Raw genomic sequence first — 20455 nt, forward strand, 5'->3', positions numbered from 1 at the left:
AAGCCCACATAGAGTGCAACAGCAACTTAGAAAACACTAATTTTCAGAAAATTAATTAAAAAAAAATTAACACATATAAGTACTGAAGAAACACAAATTTGAAAAATGAAGAGTCTGAGAATGTTCCACAAATAAGGAGTATTAAACAGAAGTTTAAGATATAAAATGAAACTTGTGGCATTTAGGAAATCATACATGTTGCTAGGATTGGAAGATAGGATAAATACAAACGGAATCACACAACATTAGTCAAACCAATTTTGATTTTCATAAATTATTGTGTATATGAGCAAATTTTCATGAAACCATTTTTTATTTTCACATTTCATCAGAGCCTCTTTCACATCTTTGATCTGTAGGCTGTAAATCAGAAGATTTAACATGGGAATCACAAGGGTATAAAACAAGGAGGTCATTTTGTCTTTGTCTAGAGAGTAGGAAGTACTTGACCTGAAATGCATGAAGAGCAGGGTTCCCTAGAAAATTGCCACAGCAGTTAGGTGGGAGGTGCAGGTGGAGAAAGCCTTGAACCTCCCTTCAGCAGAGTGGACCTTTATCACTGCTGGTATGATGTAACAGTAAGACACAAAAGGACCTGAAAGGGTAATTGGTTCAGCGAAGCCCAAAATGAGAAATATGACTAACTCACTGACCTGTGTATCTGAGCAAGATAGCAAGAGGAGAGGAGGGACGTCACAGAAGAAATGGTTAATTTCATTTGACCCACAGAAGCATAAGTGGAAGGTTAATATTCTATTTATCAAAGCATCTATAACTTCCACCATATACACCCCAGCCATCAGCAGTGAGCACACCTCGCCAGCCATCCTGACTGTATAAAGCAAGGGGTTGCTAATAGCCACATACTGATCACAGGCCATGACTGCCAACAGGAGCCACTCAGAACCTGCCAAGGGACAGGAGATCAGGGATTGCAGAGCACAGCCATAGAAGGAGATCGATCTGTTCTTGATGAGGAAGCCTGCCAGCATCCTGGGTCCAGTGTCTGTGGAATAGCAGAGGTCATTGAAGGAGAGGTGGCTGAGGAAAAAGTACATGGGTGTGTGCAGCTGGGAGTCTGTTCTAACTAAAACAATCACACTGAGACTTGCGACAAGAATAATGAGATAAACAACCAGAAACGTGGTAAATAGAGTCACTTTGATTACAGGGCTACTACTAATTCCCAAGAGAAAGAGTGCAACTTTCCCCATCCATTCTTCTTTATTCTTCTTGTAGAAATGCTCCAGAAATGACTGAGACAATGACAGACCCAAGTTTTCACTCTTTTTGAGACAAAGTATTATCTGTAAACCAGATATAATTTATTTCAGTGCATTTTATTATGAGAAAATACACACTGAGGAATCCAGATCTGAAAGAGACACGTGCACCCCAATGTTCATCGCAGCACTGTTTATAATAGCCAGGACATGGAAGCAACCTAGATGCCCATCAGCAGATGAATGGATAAGGAAGCTGTGGTACATATACACCATGGAATATTACTCAGCCGTTAAAAAGAATTCATTTGAATCAGTTCTAATGAGATGGATGAAACTGGAGCCCATTATACAGAGTGAGGTGAGCCAGAAAGATAAAGAACATTACAGTATACTAACAGATATATACGGAATTTAGAACGATGGTAACGATGGCCCTATATGCAGGGCAGAAGAAGAGACGCAGAAGTACAGAACAGACTTTTGAACTCTGTGGGAGAAGGGGAGGGTGGGATGTTTCGAAAGAACAGCATGTATATTATCTGTGGTGAAACAGACTACCAGCCCAGGTGGGAGGCATGAGTCAAGTGCTCGGGCCTGTTGGGCTGGGAAGATCCAGAGGAATCGGGTGGAGAGGGAGGTGGGATGGGAGACCGGGATGGGGAATTCGTGTAACTCTATGGCTGATTCATATCAATGTATGACAAAACCCACTGAAAAATAAAAATTAAAAAAAAAAAAAAAAAAAAGAGAAAATAGCCCATACAAATTTCCTCACTGTCTGATTTTAAAAGGTTAAGTGTGGGATAGGAGTTTTGCGAAAGTCTGACTCTAAATTTGGATGTCAACTATGAGGTATGTGACTAGTTGGAACCTTCACTGCTTTATCTCAGCAATCAGTTCTTACTGAAAGCTCATTGCATGTCAAAGATAATATGAAAGTAACACTTGAAGACAAGGTTGAAGTATCCAACCTTATATTTTAAAGATACCTATCCAACTATGAATACAAGTGATTATACTTCTTGAGTACTTAAGAATCATAATGTGTTTATTTGTTTGTTTGCTTGTTCAATCGCTAAGACGTGTCTGGCTCTTTCAACTCAATGTTGAAGCCTATCAGGCTCCTCTGTCCATAGGATTCACCAGGCAAGGACACTGGAGCGGGTTGCCATTTCCTTCTTCAGGGCATCTCCCCAAATCAAGAACCGAACCCCCATCTCCTGAACTACAGGAGGCTTCCTTACCCCTGAGCCACCTGGGGGGGCCTAGTTCACTTATTATTGTGTATTAAATAATGGCAGAATTAACTATCTCTGATTTTGAAAGAATGAACAATATGGTTATTACTGTCTCTGCTCTACTCTTTAATGTAAATATTGAGCATTAGATATATTTTAGTAAAATTTTCTCCAGAAATATTTTGCTGCTTTGCCACATTATTATTACTTATGTGCAGGAGCAGTCTGGTGCCAAAGGACATGTCTCTTGACCAGATAAAGAAAAATTCTAGAAACAAGCAGAAGCAAGACACTTCAGCTAATGCATTTTCATCCCTTTAGATTTTAACCTGGCTTGTTCTTTCAAAATAGATGGGACAAAAGTAAGAAACATATTTGATATGAAGTGAATTCGCTCAGTTGTGTCCGATGCTTTGTGACCCCATGGACTATAGCCTACCAGACTTCTCAGCCTGTGGAATTTTTCAGGCAAGAGTACTGGAGTGGGTTGCCATTTCCTTCTACAAGGGATCTTCCTGACCCAGGGATCAAGCCCAGGTCTCCCGCATTGCAAGCAGATGCTTTACCATCTGAGCCACCAGGGAAGCTAGGCTTCTGTTTGTGTGTACGTTTATATGTATGTTCATGTGTGTACTTGTTGTCTCTGCTTTTTAATATGCTGTCTAGGTTGGTCATAAGTTTCCTTCCAAGGAGTAAGCATCTTTCAAATTGCTGCAGTCACCATCTGCAGTGATTTTGGAGTCCCCAAACCCCAAAAAGTCTGCCACTGTTTCCCCATCTCTTTTCCATCAAGTGATGGGACTGGATGGGCCATGATCTTAGTTTTCTTGTTGAGCTTTAAGCCAACTTTTTCATTGTCCTCTTTCACTTTCATCAAGATGCTCTTTAGCTCTTCACTTTCTGCCATAAGGGTGGTGTCATCTGTATATCTGAAGTTATTCATATTGATAAATACTGATATGATAAATATTGGTAAATGGCTCATAGCACATATCTAAAGAGGGAGATATCCAGGGAGGTGAAAAGTTGCTGTTTCTGTCTTTAACACAGAACTTTGTGCTTATTGAATTGTTGAACATTCATATCACTATTTTTTTTACAAATATAGTTATACAGCCAATGACCCGTATGTATATCTATGTTTTCTACACTGAACATATACTCAAATCTATCATTTGATTGTTATGTCATATTTGATCTTAAGTATTTCAGTGGCAGGGGCTTCTCTGATGTCTCAGAAAATAAAGAATCCACCTGCAATGCAGGAGACATGTAAGATCTCTTGGAGGAGGAAATGGCATGTTACTCCAGTGTTCTCGCCTAGAGAGTTCCATGGATAGAGGGGCCTGGCGGGCTCCACGGGGCCGCAAAGAATCAAACACGCCTGAGCAACTAGGTGTACACACACATTTCAGGGGCAGGGATGACGGATCAAGATGCAGGAACGTGATTTCAGTAGAAGTCCACTGACGGGGTTCCCAGGGCACAGTGGTGAAGAATATGCCTGTCAGTGCAGGGGACACAGAGACACGGGTTCAGCCCCTCGGTGGGGAAGGTCCCCTGGAGGAGGAAATGGCCACCCACCCAGTATTCTCACCAGGAGAGGTCCATGAACAGACGAGCCTGGCAGGATATAGTTCATGGTGCCACAAGAGTCGGACACAACTCAGTGACTGAGTACACAAACACACATTAGCCTTCTACACACTGTCGTTGATAACACTGCAGTTGTATGATGACATTTTAAAATCAGTCATTGGTGGATATATGAGATGCAAGTGACGTAAGAAGGGGAGTATAGTGATGAGGACTGAAGCAGACAGGGTAGGACCCACCAAAGTCTTTAGTGTAGACTTCTTCTTTTGCAAAATCTCAAGATAGAGGAGTTATTATACATTCTTGTGTATTTTTTTATTTTAGTTATTGATTCTTAAAGTAATTTTCCCATAATTCGTTATTCAACCATGCAAGTTCTCAGAAAGGCAGAATCAGTCAATAGATTCCATTGTTGGCCTTCCATTTAATGGGCTTAATTTTTTTCATTTTTATACCACAAAGTATATCTAATAAAATGGTTCCATTGTAGATGAAATTAGTGTTTAGATACTATAATAAATTTACATCATGTAGGTGAATGTCGGTTTTTCACAGCAATCTATTGACACTCTATTTTGCTTGGAAGTTAATACACTTCAATGTTTTTCTGCCATATTTTTGCTCGTAAGCAGCAATTCCAAAAGAGTTTGCACAAATCAATGAAATACATTAGAGATAGATTTGAAGTTTTTATCTGAAACAAGAATTTTCTGTAGGTTTTTATTCACTGTGTGATCTTTCCCTAAAATGCCATAATGTCAAACAAAGGCCTGCCTGAGTAACAGAGGCATTTTTTAGATTTTACTTATATCTAGAATGTTTTCACATAAGAAAATTTTATAGGGCAGTTTGAAAACCTAAAACATCAGTGGCTTTTAGCTTTATAATTTTAATTGATAATTAAGAACGTCTTTCAGTCTTGTAAGGTTGTTCAAATATATGACAACGTCCACCCTTTCTCAACAAAAAGATTTAGCTCTAGCCTTCAAGAAACAAAAACAAAAAGGTCAACGCTCAGAAAACTAAGATCATGGCATTTGGTCCCATCACTTCATGGCAAATAGATGGGGAAACAGTGGAAACAGTGGCTGACTATATTTTTTTGGGGCTCCAAAATCACTGCAGATGGTGATTGCAGCCATGAAATTAAAAGACACTTACTCCTTGGAAGGAAAGTTATGATCAACCTTGACAGCATATTAAAAAGTAAAGACATTACTTTACCAGCAAAGGTCTGTCTAGTCAAGGCTATGGTTTTTCCAGTGGTCATGTATGGATGTGAGAGTTGGACTGTGAAGAAAGTTGAGTGCTGAAGAATTGATGCTTTTGAAATGTGATGTTGGAGAAGACTCTTGACAGTCCCTTGGACAGCAAGGAGATCCAACCAGTCCATCCTAAAGGAGATCAGTCCTGGGTGTTCATTAGAAGGACTGATGCTGAAGCTGAAACTCCAATACTTTGGCCACCTGATGCGAAGAGCTGACTCATTTGAAAAGACCCTGATGCTGGGAAACATTGAAAGCAGGAGGAGAAGGGGCTGACAGAGGATGAGATGGTTGGATGGCATCACCAACTCAATGGACATGGGTTTGGGTGGACTCCGGGAGTTGGTGATGGACAGGGAGGCCTGGCGTGCTGCGGTTCATGGAGTCGCAGAGAGTCGGACATGACTGAGCGACTGAACTGAACTGAAATATAAAAAAAAAAAAAGAAAAAAACTAAGCCAATGGCATCCAGCCCCATTACTGCAAGGTGAATAGAAGGGGAAAATGTGGAAGCAGTGACAGATTTCCTCTTCTTGGGCTCCGAATCACTGTGGATGGTGACTGCAGCCACGATAGCAGAAGACAACTGCATCCTGGCAGGAAAGCATTGACAGACCTGGACAGTGTGTTGGAAAGCAGAGACATTACTCTGCCAACAAAGTCCATAGAGTCAAGGATATGATCTTCCCAGTGGTCACATATGGTTGTGGGAGCTGGACTGTAAAGAAGGCAGAGTGACAAAGAATTGAAACCCTGGAACTGTGGCGCTGGAGAAGGCTCCTGAAGGTCCCTTGGACAGCAAGGATACCAAACCTGTCAATCTTAAGTGAGATCAACTCCGAATATTCACTATAGAAGGACTGATGCTGAAGCTGAAGCTCCAATATTTTGGCCATCTGATGCGAACAGATGACTCACTGGAAAAGTCCCTGATGTTGGAGAAAATTGAGAGCAGAAAGAAAAGAGGGCATCAGAGGATGAGATGGCTGGATGGCATCACGGATGCCATGAATGTGAACTTGTGCAAACTCTGGGAGATGGTGAGGGACAGGGAGGCCTAGTGTGCTATACACCATGGTCTGCAAAGAGTTGGACACGACTGAGCGACTGAACAACAATAATGACAGCACGATGATGCACGATACTAATGTCCTTTCCTTTGGTCTTTATAACGATACTAATGTCCTGTCCATTGATCCTTATAGCCTTCTTTCCTTCCTTTTATCGAAGCTTTATTCAGTTAAAATTGACAAATAGTACATATAAGGTATTGAAAATGAAGCTCTGATTTATTGTGAAATGGTCACCACGGTATGGTTAATAAATGATTCATTAATTTATACAGTTAACATTTTGAGTGTGTGTATAATGAGGACCATTAAGATCTACTCTCCTGGCAAATTTCAAGTTTATAACACAGAATTAGTACCTAGAGTTGTCATATACATTGGATCTCCAGAACTTATTCACTGAATAATAGTAAGTTTGGTCATTATTACTGATTTTGCCCACCTTTGAGACCCTGGAAAAAGCGATCAATCTACTCTCTAATTCTATGAGTTTGAACTTTTAAGATTCAACATATATGTGAAACTCTACAGTATTTACCTTTATCTGTCTGCCTATTTTAGTCAGCATAATGCATTTATGGTTCTTCCATATGTGGTAAACAAAGCTTCTTGAATTCTAAAAGACACAGTCTTGTCCCTCTCAAGACCCATCTAACTGTCAGATCCTCTGCCCACTATCATTTTATCTCTCAAATAGAATAATTATTAGATCTAAGACTGAATATATTGATCAAAAGATATACTAGTTTTAGATTTCATCTTGAATTTAAAATCCTCATTTTTTTCTTTCATAATGATTTTGAGATTTCTTCTAAGTTATATAGCTATTTAATCAATTAATGATTTTTATTAGCATTAGCTTATAATCATTAGTATAGAAAGTACAGTGTATGCCATAGAACATAAAGAGACTCGAAGATTTCTGAGGAAATACAATAATTCTTAAAGGAGCTGAAATATTATTCAAACAAAAACATAACTCAGAAAAATTTGAAAAAAGTAGAAAATTCTGGAAAGTTTTCATCAAAGGGAAAGAGCCATATGCAAATTCTTGATACATGAAGTATGCAGTATTTCAGAACTAAAATATTTCTAAAACTTAGACTTAATAACAACAAATTCTCATCTGAATTATTTAAGACAACTTTGTTTCTCTTGCATCACGCAGTATAAGTTTATAAAAACAAAAACCACAATATGTGTGTACTTGTGACTATAAGAGTGTGTGAAATATAAACCTTTAAAATCATATTTAAAGTTTCAGTTTTTCCAGGGCCTGTTTCACATCCTTGTTCCTTAGGCTGTAAATCAGAGGGTTTAACGTGGGAATCACGAGGGTGTAAAACAACGAGGACATTTTGTCTTCATCTAGAGAGTAGGATGAACTCGGCCTGAAATACATGAAAAATACAGTTCCCTGGAAAATTGCCACAGCAGTTAGGTGGGAGGCGCAGGTGGAGAAAGCTTTGAACCTCCCTTCAGCAGAGTGGATCTTCAAGACTGATAGGATGATATAACAATAAGAGACAAGGACTCCTGAAATGGAGGTCAGTTCAACACAGCCAAAAAAAATGAATAATGCCAATTCATTGACCCGTGTATCAGAGCAGGAAAGGGAGAGAAGTGGAGGTAAGTCACAAAAAAAGTGGTTAATCACATTTGACCCACAGAAACATAAGCGGAATGCTAATGTCGTGTGTATCAAAGTGTCTGTCATTCCCAGCAGGTAAACCCCCGCCATGAGCAGGGAGCACAGCCTGCTGGACATGCTGACCGCGTAGAGCAAGGGGCTGCTGACGGCCTCGTACCGGTCATAGGCCATCACCGCCAGCAGGAGACACTCAGAGTCTATAAAGCTAGAGAAGACCAAAAATTGCAGAGCACAGCCATGGAAGGAGATTGATCTCTTTTTGGCTAAAAGGTCCACCAGCATCTTGGGGCCGATGGCTGTGGAGTAGCAGAGGTCACAGAAGGAGAGGTGGCTGAGGAAGAAGTACATGGGTGTGTGAAGCTGGGGATCCATCCTAATTAAAATAATCATTCCGAGATTTGCCAAAAGGTTAATGAGATAGATAATAAAAAGCATGATAAATAAGATCATCTTAACTTCAGGCTTATCCGTAATTCCCCACAATATGAACTCAGTTAAGGATGAGCAATTTCCTCTTTTCATTCTTCTGTCTTCTTGTCTAAACTTTTGAGGAAATGAACAAGAAAATGATACACGTAAGGGAACCACTTCAGGGCATTCACAAAATATCTGCAGGGAAGAACACAATTTATTTGTGCAATGGTCTTTTCAAAATATGTTCAGCCTGGTGTTTCTAACATCAGTGTTTTTTGCACACTATTTTGAAGATGTGATGAGATATCAGTTCATCCAAATATCCTTCTTGATACAAGGAAGGTAGCGCTCAGAGAACCTGAAGAGCTCATGACAGCAACCAGTCAATCCTAGAGGAAATCGGCCCTGCTTATTCATTGGAAGGACCGACTGATGCTGAAGCTGAAGCTCCAATACTTTGGCCACCTGTTGCAAAGAACCAACTCATTAGAAAAGATCCTATTGCTGGGAAAGACTGAAGGCAAAAGAAGAGGCAGCAGAAGATGCGATGGTTCGATAGCATCACCAACTCAGCTGACGTAGATTTGAACAAACTCTAAGAGGCAGTGAAGGACAAGGAAGCCTAGAGTGCGGCAGTCCACGGGGTCACAAAGAGTCAGAATGACTTAGTGACGGCACAACGACAACATGGACAGTAACATACCTCAGAAATTACGTCTGGATTTACACAGAAGTTTCTCAACTGCCTAGCTCGGATATTTTTATTATTATCAGATTGGTAGCAATACCTCTTTAAAGGATGCCCGTTGATCAAGTCATTTTCTGAGTGTGTGCCCGCATGCGTTCCCTGACGCTAAACTCTGTTTGACTCGTTGCGTCCTCATGGACTGCAGCCCTCCAGGCTCCCCGTCCACGGGATTTTCCAGGCAAGATTCTTATCCCATGGAGAAGAAGCCTGGTGAGCTGCAGTTCGTGAGACTGTAACGAGTGAGACAGGACTTAGCGACAGAGCATACACTCAGAAGATGGCTAAGTCAGTGGGCATTCTTTAAGGAGGTATTGCTATCTACTTGATAATAATAAAAAATATCCGAGATAGATAGCTGAAAAACTTCTATTTCTAGATGTTGTTCCTAACTTAACTACTGCCATAAGCTCTTTAATTTCTCTGAGCACTGTATCTTTGTATTGAGAAGGATATTTAGATGAATTGACATCTCGTTACATTGCCAAGGCGGTGTGGAAAAAACACTGATGCTAGAGACAGCAGGCTGAAAGCATATGGATCACCACTTACTATGCTGGAAAAGTTCCTTGGATACAAACATTTATTTTCATCATCATATGGCACATAAAACATAATTTAAAATATTAATTGTTAGTTTTACAATCTCTTAGTACACCATACACTGATAACAATGAAAATAATTGTTATTGATCCTAGTCTTTAGTGTTTACTGAGACATGAAATAAGTAACATTGAAACCTTTCCCTAAAAATCCATCACTGCTTTGCCACACGACTTATTATCTATTTATAGAGTTTCTGCTGCCAAAAGAGGAGTCCCTTGAACAAAGAAAAATGCTAAAATGCAGTGTAAACCACAGAACCTAACACCTACTATTGCATCTCTTTGGATTTTAATGGACTTTTGTATTATAAGAGTGGAAATAGGTTTAGGGACAATAAATTCCTCTGTGATACAAAGGTTTCTCTGTCTAGTATGTATGCATTATACATTTGCATGCAGATTATATGTCTCCGATGTATATGAGAACAGTGCGTGCATAAGGAATCCTTTCTTTTGACCTTAGTAGCTATGGGGCTTCACATGAAGATGAATGTGCACATTTTAATTTTTAAATTCACTCGTACATTATATTTTAAATAAAAGAGAACAAACCCACCAAGCGCCCTTTAAATTCACCTATATGCTACTCTGATTATAAAAGGAGTAATATCTTTCCTATAAACCACAATCAAAATAAATTAATTTAATAGTTATATTATGGATTTTAACAAGCACAGAATCTGCCAGCTCTGAGAAGAAAATATTGTTCCTGAACATTAAATTACAGAATGTATTCAACTGAGTAAACAGATATAAAATGTTTTATTTATAAATTGATTTTCCTCCAAATGGGAATGTTTCTGTCCTATGTTCTTTTAATCAGGACCTCAAAACTTACCTGAGATGAGCTGGCTTTAGGTAGCTGAGCAGTAAGCAGATAGCATTTTATTTTACCAGGTACTTTGGGACTTAAATCCCTGGGCCACTGCCTCTGGGTATTGTCACTGTACAACCGTCATTAATTATGTTTCTGCTTCTGCATGTTGCCTCATGAATTCAGGGACAAATTTAACACAGGATGACCTTGTATACATCAATATTGTTACTAAATTAATCTAGCAAAAGGGGGGCTTCCTTCATAGCTCAGTTTGGTAAAGAATCTGCCAGGAGACCCGGGTTTGATTCCTGGGCTGGGAAGATCCCTGGAGAAGGAAATGGCAACCCACTCCAGTACTCTTGTCTGGAAAATCCCATGGACAGAGGAGCCTGGCAAAATACAGTCCATGGGGTCCCAAGGGTTGTAAACGACTTAGTGACTAAACCACCACCACCAAGGATGAAGCAGTGTGAGCTAATATAAAGAGAAATGTTTCCATAATATATGAAGAAAATATTTAAAATATTTAGAAACCTTGTACATATGACAAAGAACTTGTATCCAAATATATGAACTTTAATCAATAGTAAGAAATAAAAAACAAACAAAAAAAGTGAGCAAAAAAAAAAATTGAACAAATACTCAACAAGATAACAAATAAGCAAGAGGTTAATGCTTAAGAATTTCATTCTTATGTGAATCAGTGGGTATTAAGGCAATGGCAGTGAAGCCACAATAAGATAAGATGACCTAAATGTTAATGGGCTGAAATTAAATACTGATCATAACTAATTTTCTGTTTCACCTGAATTCTCATTTGCGAAATACACAGGATTTCTTATCAGTTTGGGTGTTTTCTCAGTTCTTTTCAATTTTTTTGTTTGTTTGTTTTTCTACTTTTTTCCTTATAAATCTGAGAAATTATTTATCCTAAAATTCATAAATGTAGTACCTGTATAATTTTGTAAAAGTGATTCTTAATGTCAATTTTTAAAAATGCCTTTGTATATGTTATTGTCATTCTTGCCTATGAGGAGATCAACTTTAAAATGCCACCTGCAACCTGTGGAGGTATCATTGAGGCAAATCTCAAACCACAATATAATTGCTAATAATTTTCCACTAAAATTAAGAAGGGTTCCCAGGTGGCTCAGTGGTAAAGAATCCAACTACCAATGCAGGAGACTCAGGAGACATATGTTTGATCCCTGGGTCAGGAAAACCCCCAGAGGAGGAGATGGCACCCCACTCCAGTATTCTTGCCTGGAAAATTCCATGGACAGAGGAGCCTGGCAGGCTAAAATCTAGGGGTTGCAAAGAGTTGGACATGACTGAACATGCACACACACACACATACACACAGACAGAATCAAGAACTGATTATGTTTCAAAAGCATTTTTCTATCTTTATTTACTTTTCTGTTACAGATATGGTATATGTGCAATTGTCCTCAATTCCCTAATTCTACTCCTATCCAAATTAATTTTTCCCTCAGGTACATCCCAATCTTCAGGGAAGCAAAAATCCCTTGGGTTACATTTTGTTAGCCAGAAGCAAGTGTTAATTTTTTAACAGGTCTGCTTCTCAAAAACACGTGGACTAACATCCTTTCTATCTTCCCCCATATAACAGTTTAAACCCAAGTTTGGGTAGCTACATTATTAATTGCAAGGTGGGTAACCTAAAATATCTCCCAATGGGATTGGTGTTTCATTAAAAATGGAGATTTTAAGTAATAAAAGAACATCTTAAGGAGAAAATGTATGCTTCAGATACAAATGAGGGGGGGAAAGGTCATTATTTGGGTTTTTCCTGGTGCCTCTGCTGACATGAAAACAATTTTATGTCAGCAAACACTACCCAAAGATGACCTTTTTCAGAATATAATGGTCAGTTTCCCCAACCTTGAGTAGAATGACAGAGAGCTCACTGCATGGTCCAGGTCAAAGTCCAGGAGCACCCCCCGCTGCTGAGAGGGTGACCGGGAGGGCCAGGGGGTGGACGGATGCAGTACTGTCCTACAAGCAAGGCAGCGCTTTCAGTGATACGGAGACCGAGGATGTCCTGTATTTCACCGTTGTAGCCGCGCGTTCCGGGAAATAAACTCACTCAGAAGGACAATGCAGATCGTGGAGTGCAGTTTATTACACCAGCGGGCCAAGGCAGAGTCTGCTCTTAGCCAAGGGCCCCGACCAGCATTTGTGAAAATCTTTTCTGCCCCATGTGTATGTGTCCGAACCCACCAGCCCAAATTCCTTGAGACTTACATAAACTAAGGAAGGGTAAATAAAATCCCAATAACCCCATGTGCCATGTGCTCAGACAGGTAAACAATTAGCCAATAATCAATAAGTCCGAGGTTACACTCTGATAGGTACAGAAAAATGTATGGCCTGTCTGGAGGAAGGGGTGATTAGTGTATGTGTTCTCTTAGGCGAGGAGTAACCTGGATACGATCTTCAAGATTCCCCTGTCTGGGGCGGGGGTGTGGGGGTCTTATCCTTCTGTTGTCATTTCCATAGACATTAAACTCAGAGTTCAGAGTCCATTGGAGAGGTGGCCGAGCCTGATCAGCATGGACAGGCCTACGATGGAGTCCAGGCCCTAAGAATTCCTTCTTCATCATAAATCTATATGAACAATCATTTTATATAAGAACATTTTAGACTTAAAAATAAATATTATTATTTTTTATAATCTCATAGAGAAAAAAAATAAAGAGGGTGATTTTAAAGTATAATATAAATACAGAAAAAAATTTCTATCTAAAAATGCAGGCTGCAAAAAATCTTTCAAAAATAGAAAGATTCCTGCACTCAGAACCAAAAAAAAAAAAAAAATTACTAGATTCTCAGAAACTGTCCCTACATCCATCAGAAATTGATTTTCCATATGATATGTGAGTTTGTTTATTTTTAAGGTACATAGTTTAGATCATACAGATTTTGCACTTTTATGTCTGACATTTTTCACTGAAGATTATGTTTGTGAAGTTTTCCCCTGCTCTTGTATGAAGCTATTCTTTCTCATTGCTGTGTACTTTTCCAGCATACAAACTTATCATAAACTCATTTGTCTAATCTAAAGCAGGAGTCAGTAAACTTGACCTGTTAAGTTTTATTGGAGCTGTGACACACCATTTATTCATGTGTTATGGATGGCTACTATTGTGATAGAGGACAAAACAGTTTAGATATACCAAGATTTTATGGTCTACAAACTCTAAAATATACACTATTAAATACTTTCAGAAAAGTATGTCAAGTCTTGATCTAATGTGTTAAAAGAAATGAGTTGCTTTTGGTGTTACACTACTGTAAATAATACAATGGTGAACATGTCTATACATGCCTTTTGGGTGCATATTCACTCTGTACTCTTGGACACACTTCTAGGAATAACGTTTTTGGTCCTAGGACATTTATGTGTCCAGCTATAGGAGACTCAGACATAGAATTTTACCAAGTGCAGTGTCAAATCTCAATCTACTGTCAAGGCATAAAAACCGGTTGTTTAACATCCTCAACAGTAGTAGATACTTGTTTACTATTTGGTATGTAAACAAGTACTTTTTGCCGTTTGGTAAATGTCAACACAACTGTTAACATTTTATTTCACTTCCGTTTACTTCAGCACTAATAAAGTTGGATATCTATCCACTTCTATAAGTGAAAGTTTGCAGTCTCGAGCCATGAGCTACTCCAGGATTCGTGACCTCCAGAGGAGAGGATTTTGATCTGGAGTCAGAGAGGAGGCTTGATCACTTGAAGTTTTTGTGTCATAAAGTTTTATTAATGTATAAGGGATGGAGGAAGCTCTGACATAGTCTTCAGAAGGGGGCAGAAAGAGTGCCCCACTTGCTAGCTTTTAGCAAGCAGTTATATATCTGTTGAAGAATCACCTCAAAACTGAGAGAGTTGCATCAGCCCTCTCTCCCACAACATGCATTTTGAGACAGCACAGAATGCAAGGTGACTCATCCCCAGCCATAAAACAATTGACATGAACCCTAAAGAAAGGCAGATTTCCAAACAAATACATAGCTTCATTAACATAGCTTAAGAGAACATTTCCATGAGTAAGACATACGGATTTGTTGAGTCATTATCAGTTCAAGGTTTGAGAAAAGTTAAACCCAGGCTGAACCAGGGGTCTTCCTGACAACACAGAATTTAAAACAAACCTTCTTTTAATTTTGTATAGAGAAGGAACAAACAAAACAAACAAACAAAAAGCATCTGCCACTTGCAGTTTATTTCCTCTGCTTGGGGATCCCTAGCCTTCCTGCCTGTTACCCTCTCATTAGGAGTCCTTGAGATATTGAACTTGGATAACAGGGCATGTAAAACAGCTGTTTTTAAAAGATTTTGGCCTACTAAAACTCACAGTGTCTTCATGGCTTCATGTAACTGACAATGCAGGTTGAGCGAGTGAGTGAAACTCACCCAGTCGTGTCCAACCCTTTGCGACCCCATGTACCGTACAGTCCATGGGATTCTCCGGGCAGAATACTGGAGTGGGTAGCCATTCCCTTCTGCAGGGGATCTTCTCAACCCAGGGATCAAACCCGCTTCTCACGCATTGCAGGCGGGTTCTTTACCAGCTGAGACACAAGGGAAGCCCTAGAATACTGGAGTGGGTAGCCTATCTCTTCTCCAGGGGATCTTCCCGACCCGGGAATTGAACTGGGGCCTCCTGAACTGCAAGCAGATTCTTTACCAATTGAGATACTCGGCCTATATGCTCAGATCAATTCTTTGACTGAATGTGAAGTGACTCTTTTTTCTTTTTTCCATATTCTTTCCACTGATATAGATGGATTTACGCTACAGTAAAGCCATAGCTTATAGAGGCAGATCATATCGCCTGAAAAGAGCCTTAGAGGTAATATAGCTTAAATCCCTCTTCTACACAGGGTGATCTGAGGGATAGAAAGCAAGAATGAGGTATTTAGAGTGGTGTTCCTGCCTGGTCCATAGCATGGTTCTAACAAAAGAGAAAGACATCCAGGGTGGTTAAAGATTTTTGCCTCTAGCTTTAACCCAGATCCTCCTGCTTACCGGTGTGTTGAATGTTACTGCTTTTCTACCTGTAACGAGTATACCTGTGCAGCCAGTAACAAGTATGAGTCTGTCTGTCCTCTGCATTAGACCTTTACCAAACCTAACATTTCTTTGCCATGTTTCCGTTCAGTTCAGTCTCTCAGTCGTGTCTGACTCTTTGCGACCCAATGGACTGCAGCACGCCGACTTCCCTGTCCATCCTCAACTCCCAGAATTTGCTCAAACTCATGCCATTGTGTTGGTGATTTCCATGTTTATGCTAAAGAATTTCAGTGGCAAGGATGAAGAAAGAGGTCAAGATACAGGAATTTGACTGTAATATTAAAACATTACATATGTCATTGATAAATTGCATTTGCACAATGATATTTTCCATAAGTCACTGGTGCATGTATAAGGATAATGTGATGTGAAGATATTAAAATGGTAAAGAATGAAGAATACTGAAATTGACAGGCTAGAATAAAGTTTTTGATAAACTGTTCCCATTTTTTCACAGATTACTGGCAAGGAAGAAGAAACATTTTGCCCAAATTCCTATCTGAGTTAGAAATTATCTAAAAAAAGAAAATTTCCATAATTTCTCATTAATTTCTTCAATATGAGGAGAGGAAGCCTACAACTAACTGAATCAATCAGTTCTATTTTTGGAATTCCATTTAATGGGCCTAAAATTTTCTTCTATTTACATATTCCTCACTAGATACAATGAAATGGGCTAGTATTCATGTTGAGTTAGTCTTTAGATGCTGACATAAAACTGATCATATATATGAAGATGGATTAATTAGATCCATGTTTATTAATCTCTGAATTAATGATAGTCCACTGACACCCTATTTTAACTATATTTCTGCCTATATTTGCTGCCATTTTGCTGCTCATAAGCAACAAGTCAAAAGAAGTCTGAGTGAATTGATAAAGTATGCCAGAAGCACACATATTTAAGTCTTTTATGTTATGCAAGAATTATCCTAATTTTTTCACTATGATAATTTTTCTTAACATGGCATAGTGCTTTACAAATACCACCCTGAACAACAGAGGAATTATGTAGGCTTTATTTTTCCATTCTGAAGTATTGTCACATAAGAACATTTTACAATGGCAGCAAGAAAATTGAAGACCATCAGAGGCTTTTAATTTTGTAATTGCAATGGATAATATGTCTCTTTCAGTACATTATGGTATATTAAATACATGGCCACATCCTAGCTTTCTTAGCAAACTAATTTAGTGCTTTAGCCTTCAGGAAACCAGATCAAAAGCAGATGAAATAGTCAACTAGCAAGAACTTAGAGCTTATTCTTTCTAGTGAAATTAATAGGCATGTCTTATCACTCATGGGAAATAGATGGGGAAACAGTGAAACTGTGTCAGATTTTATTTGCGGGGGCTCCAAAATCACTGCAGATGGTGATTGCATCCATGAAATTAAAAGATGTTTACTCCTTGGAAGGAAAATTATGACCAACCTAGATAGCTTATTAAAAAGCAGAGACATTTCTTTGCCAGCAAAGGTCCATCTAGTCAAGGCTATGGTTTTTCCAGTGGTCATGTATGGATGTGAGAGTTGGACTATGAAGAAAGCTGAGCACTGAAAAATTGATGCTTTTGAACTGTGGCATTGGAGAAGACTCTTGAGAGTCTCTTGGACTGCAAGGAATTCCAACCAGTCCATCCTAAAGGAAATCAGTCCTGAATATTCTTTGGAAGGACTGATGTTGAAGCTGAAACTCCAATACTTTGGCCAACTCATGTGAAGAGTTAACTCATTGGAAAAGAACCTGATGCTGGGAGGGATTGGGGGCAGAAAAAAAGGGGCGACAGAGGATGAGATGGCTGGATTGCATCACCAACTCAATGGACGTGAGTTTGAGTAAACTTGGGTAGTTGGTGATGGACAGGGAGGCGTGGCATGCTGATTCATGGGTTTGCAAAGAGTTGGACACGACTGAGCGACTGAACTGAACTGAATTTATAGTCTATTATCTTAATGTCCAAAGCCATTTTATGGACCTTGCAAACAAACATGTGTATATGTGTTCAATATGTTAACTATATTCTGATATACATTTGTAAGCTACTTATCAAACCCTTGTTTAATTTTGCACTACTGACATACAATTAGCAGTGAAAAAAGTTGTCTTCTGTTTTTAGTTTATTATATATTTGTTTATTTGATCTTCCAGACAACACGTAATGCTTTGTTTATATAATGCAATGCTCAAAAGCAAAGAACTCTGATAAACACGGTGATATAAAGTAATCTTTTAAATAGGTGGTTTTTTGTGAACAACAAAGAGACAAAGAGGTGTATTTAACCAGAGCTAAGAGTAAGGAAAATGGGAAGGAAATTGGTGTGCAGAGAGTCACAGAAGAATCTACAGCTGATAATGAAGCACAATTATGTACTTTACTATGATTCTGTCCACTGTCCCTTAACTTCTTTTACTCCTTTTTTTAAACTGCATTCAGATAAAATTGACAACATGCTTGTGATATAGGGCATGAAGATTTAATATATGTGTACATTGTGAAATAATTACTACAATAAAGCTAGTTAGCACATTCATCAATTTACATAGCTATCATTTTGAGTGTGCATACCATGAAAAGCTTTAAGAACTACTCTCTCAGCAAATGTCAGTCTTACAATACACAATTTTAACTAGAGTCACAGTGCACATTAGACCCCAGAACTTATTCATTGAGCAACAGAAAGTTTGTAAACTTTGATCAGCATCACCCATTGCTCCCACCGTTCAGCCCGCAGCAATATCCAATCTAGTCTCTGGCTCTGTGTGGTTGACCAGTTGGATTCTACGTGTTTGTGAGACCCGTACAGTGCTTGTCTCCCTCTGTATGAATTATTTCACCTAGCATATGCTCCTCATGGTTCTTCCATGTCGTAGCCAGTATGACTTCTAACAGGCATGGACTCGTACACTTCAAGATCCGAGTAACTGTCAGATCCTCTGCCTGCTATTTTTTCATCTCCCAAATTGAATCTTTTTCTGATTTGACTGAACATCCAAAGATGCCTCTTCTTTAGACTGGTTTTAGATATTTTTGCTTTTGAATAATAGATCACTATGCATTATCTCATGATGAATTTCAGGCTTATTATGAATTACTTGACTATTTAGTTAATACATTATTAATACTAGCTTATATTTAATTGTATTTAAACTACAAGATGCATTGTAGTACATGAAGAACTGAAAAGCTCAAAGACCAATGAACAAAATGCACTCTATATCTTAGTGTAATTTAAATAGTGCTTGACTAAAAACCGAACAAAATTAATGTATTGAAAAAGTCAGAAAACCCTTTCCCAGAAACTGATGCCGTATACAAATTCGGAAAATATAAAGAAGCATGTCAGGTGGGGGAAATAGCAATATACTTCAAATAGAAATTATGTTTCTCATGTAACCTACCATTTAATTTTAATAAATCAACAATCACCATATATGTATGGATGTGTATGTGTGCACATACTCAAAATATAAAATTTTAAAACCACTTATTATTCAATTTTTTCAGGGTTTGTTTCACATCCTTATTTCTTAGGCTGTAAATCAGAGGGTTTAACATGGGAATCACAAGGGTGTAAAACAAAGAGGTCATTTTGTCTTCATCTAGAGAGTAGGAAGAACTTGACCTGAAATACATGAAGAGCATTGTTCCCTGGAAAATTGCCACAGAGGTTAGGTGAGAGATGCAGGTAGAGAAAGCTTTGATCCCCCCTTTGGCAGAGTGGATCTGCAAGACTGATAGGATAATATAACAATAAGAGACAAGGACTCCTGAAATTGTACTCAGTTCAATGAAGCCAAAAGCAGTAAATATCACTAACTCATTGACCTGCGTATCTGAGCAAGATAGCAATAGAAGAGGAGCAACATCACAGAAAAAGTGATTAATCTCATTTGACCCACAGAAACATAAGCGGAAGGCTAATGTCAAGTGTATCAACGTCTCTGCGATACTCACCAGGTAAACCCCCGCCATGAGCAGGGAGCACCGCCTGCTGGACATGCTGACCGCGTAGAGCAAGGGGCTGCTGACGGCCTTGTACCGGTCATAGGCCATCACTGCCAGCAGGAGACACTCACAATCTATAAAGGTATAGAGCACCAGTAATTGCAGGGCGCAGCCATAGAAGGGAATTGATCTGTTCTTAGCAAATATGTCCACCAGCATCTTGGGGCCAACTGCTGTGGAAATGCTGAGGTCACAGAAGGAGAGGTGGCTGAGGAAGAAGTACATGGGTGTGTGCAGCTGGGGATCCATCCGAATCAGGGTTATCATTCCGAGATTTGCCAGAAGAGTAATGAGATAAACAAGGAGAAATATTGTAAATAGGATCACTTTGTTCTCAGTGTTATCCGTAATTCCCAAGAAAATGAATTCAGTTAAGGAGGAACAATTCTCTCTTTCCATTCTTCTTTGTTCTTGTGTAAACTTTTGGAGAAAATGATCAAGAAAATGATACTTGCCTGTGTAACACTTTTCGGCATCTACAAAATGTCAAAAGATAGAATATCTTCTCTGTAAGTGTCTTTTTATACTTAGAAAATTATTCACTCATGCACCCACTCTTTAAAGAGGCATGACTCTCTATTTTGCAATAATAAAAAAGTACCTGAGAAAGACCTTTGAGAAATTGGATGTAAATCTAGATGTCATTCATGAGGTTTTTTACTTTCTGTAAGCTCTTCTGTGAGTGTTAGTTTCTTCATCCAGGGAGTAGATTT

General features: G+C 38.9%; 2 protein-coding genes and 1 pseudogene across 2 annotated transcripts; all 3 read right to left on the reverse strand.

The window, feature by feature from the left end:
- Positions 1-245: 245 nt before the first annotated feature.
- On the reverse strand, positions 246-1214 carry LOC136175369 (olfactory receptor-like protein OLF2; annotated as a pseudogene).
- Positions 1215-7647: 6433 nt separating this feature from the next.
- Positions 7648-11317, reverse strand: LOC136174834 (olfactory receptor 5W2-like). Its single transcript, XM_065945083.1, has 2 exons — positions 11305-11317; positions 7648-8579 (listed from the first exon to the last, which is right to left on the reverse strand). Exons 1-2 carry the CDS (start codon positions 11315-11317, stop codon positions 7648-7650), a joined length of 945 nt encoding a protein of 314 aa, XP_065801155.1.
- A 7894-nt stretch (positions 11318-19211) lies between these two features.
- On the reverse strand, positions 19212-20147 carry LOC136175040 (olfactory receptor 5W2-like). The gene has a single exon (XM_065945333.1). It carries the CDS (start codon positions 20139-20141, stop codon positions 19212-19214), a length of 930 nt encoding a protein of 309 aa, XP_065801405.1. The 5' UTR covers positions 20142-20147.
- Between the last annotated feature and the right edge of the window lie 308 nt (positions 20148-20455).

Source organism: Muntiacus reevesi, chromosome 9 (assembly GCF_963930625.1).
Source record: "Muntiacus reevesi chromosome 9, mMunRee1.1, whole genome shotgun sequence".
In the NCBI taxonomy this organism is placed as follows: domain Eukaryota; kingdom Metazoa; phylum Chordata; class Mammalia; order Artiodactyla; family Cervidae; genus Muntiacus; species Muntiacus reevesi.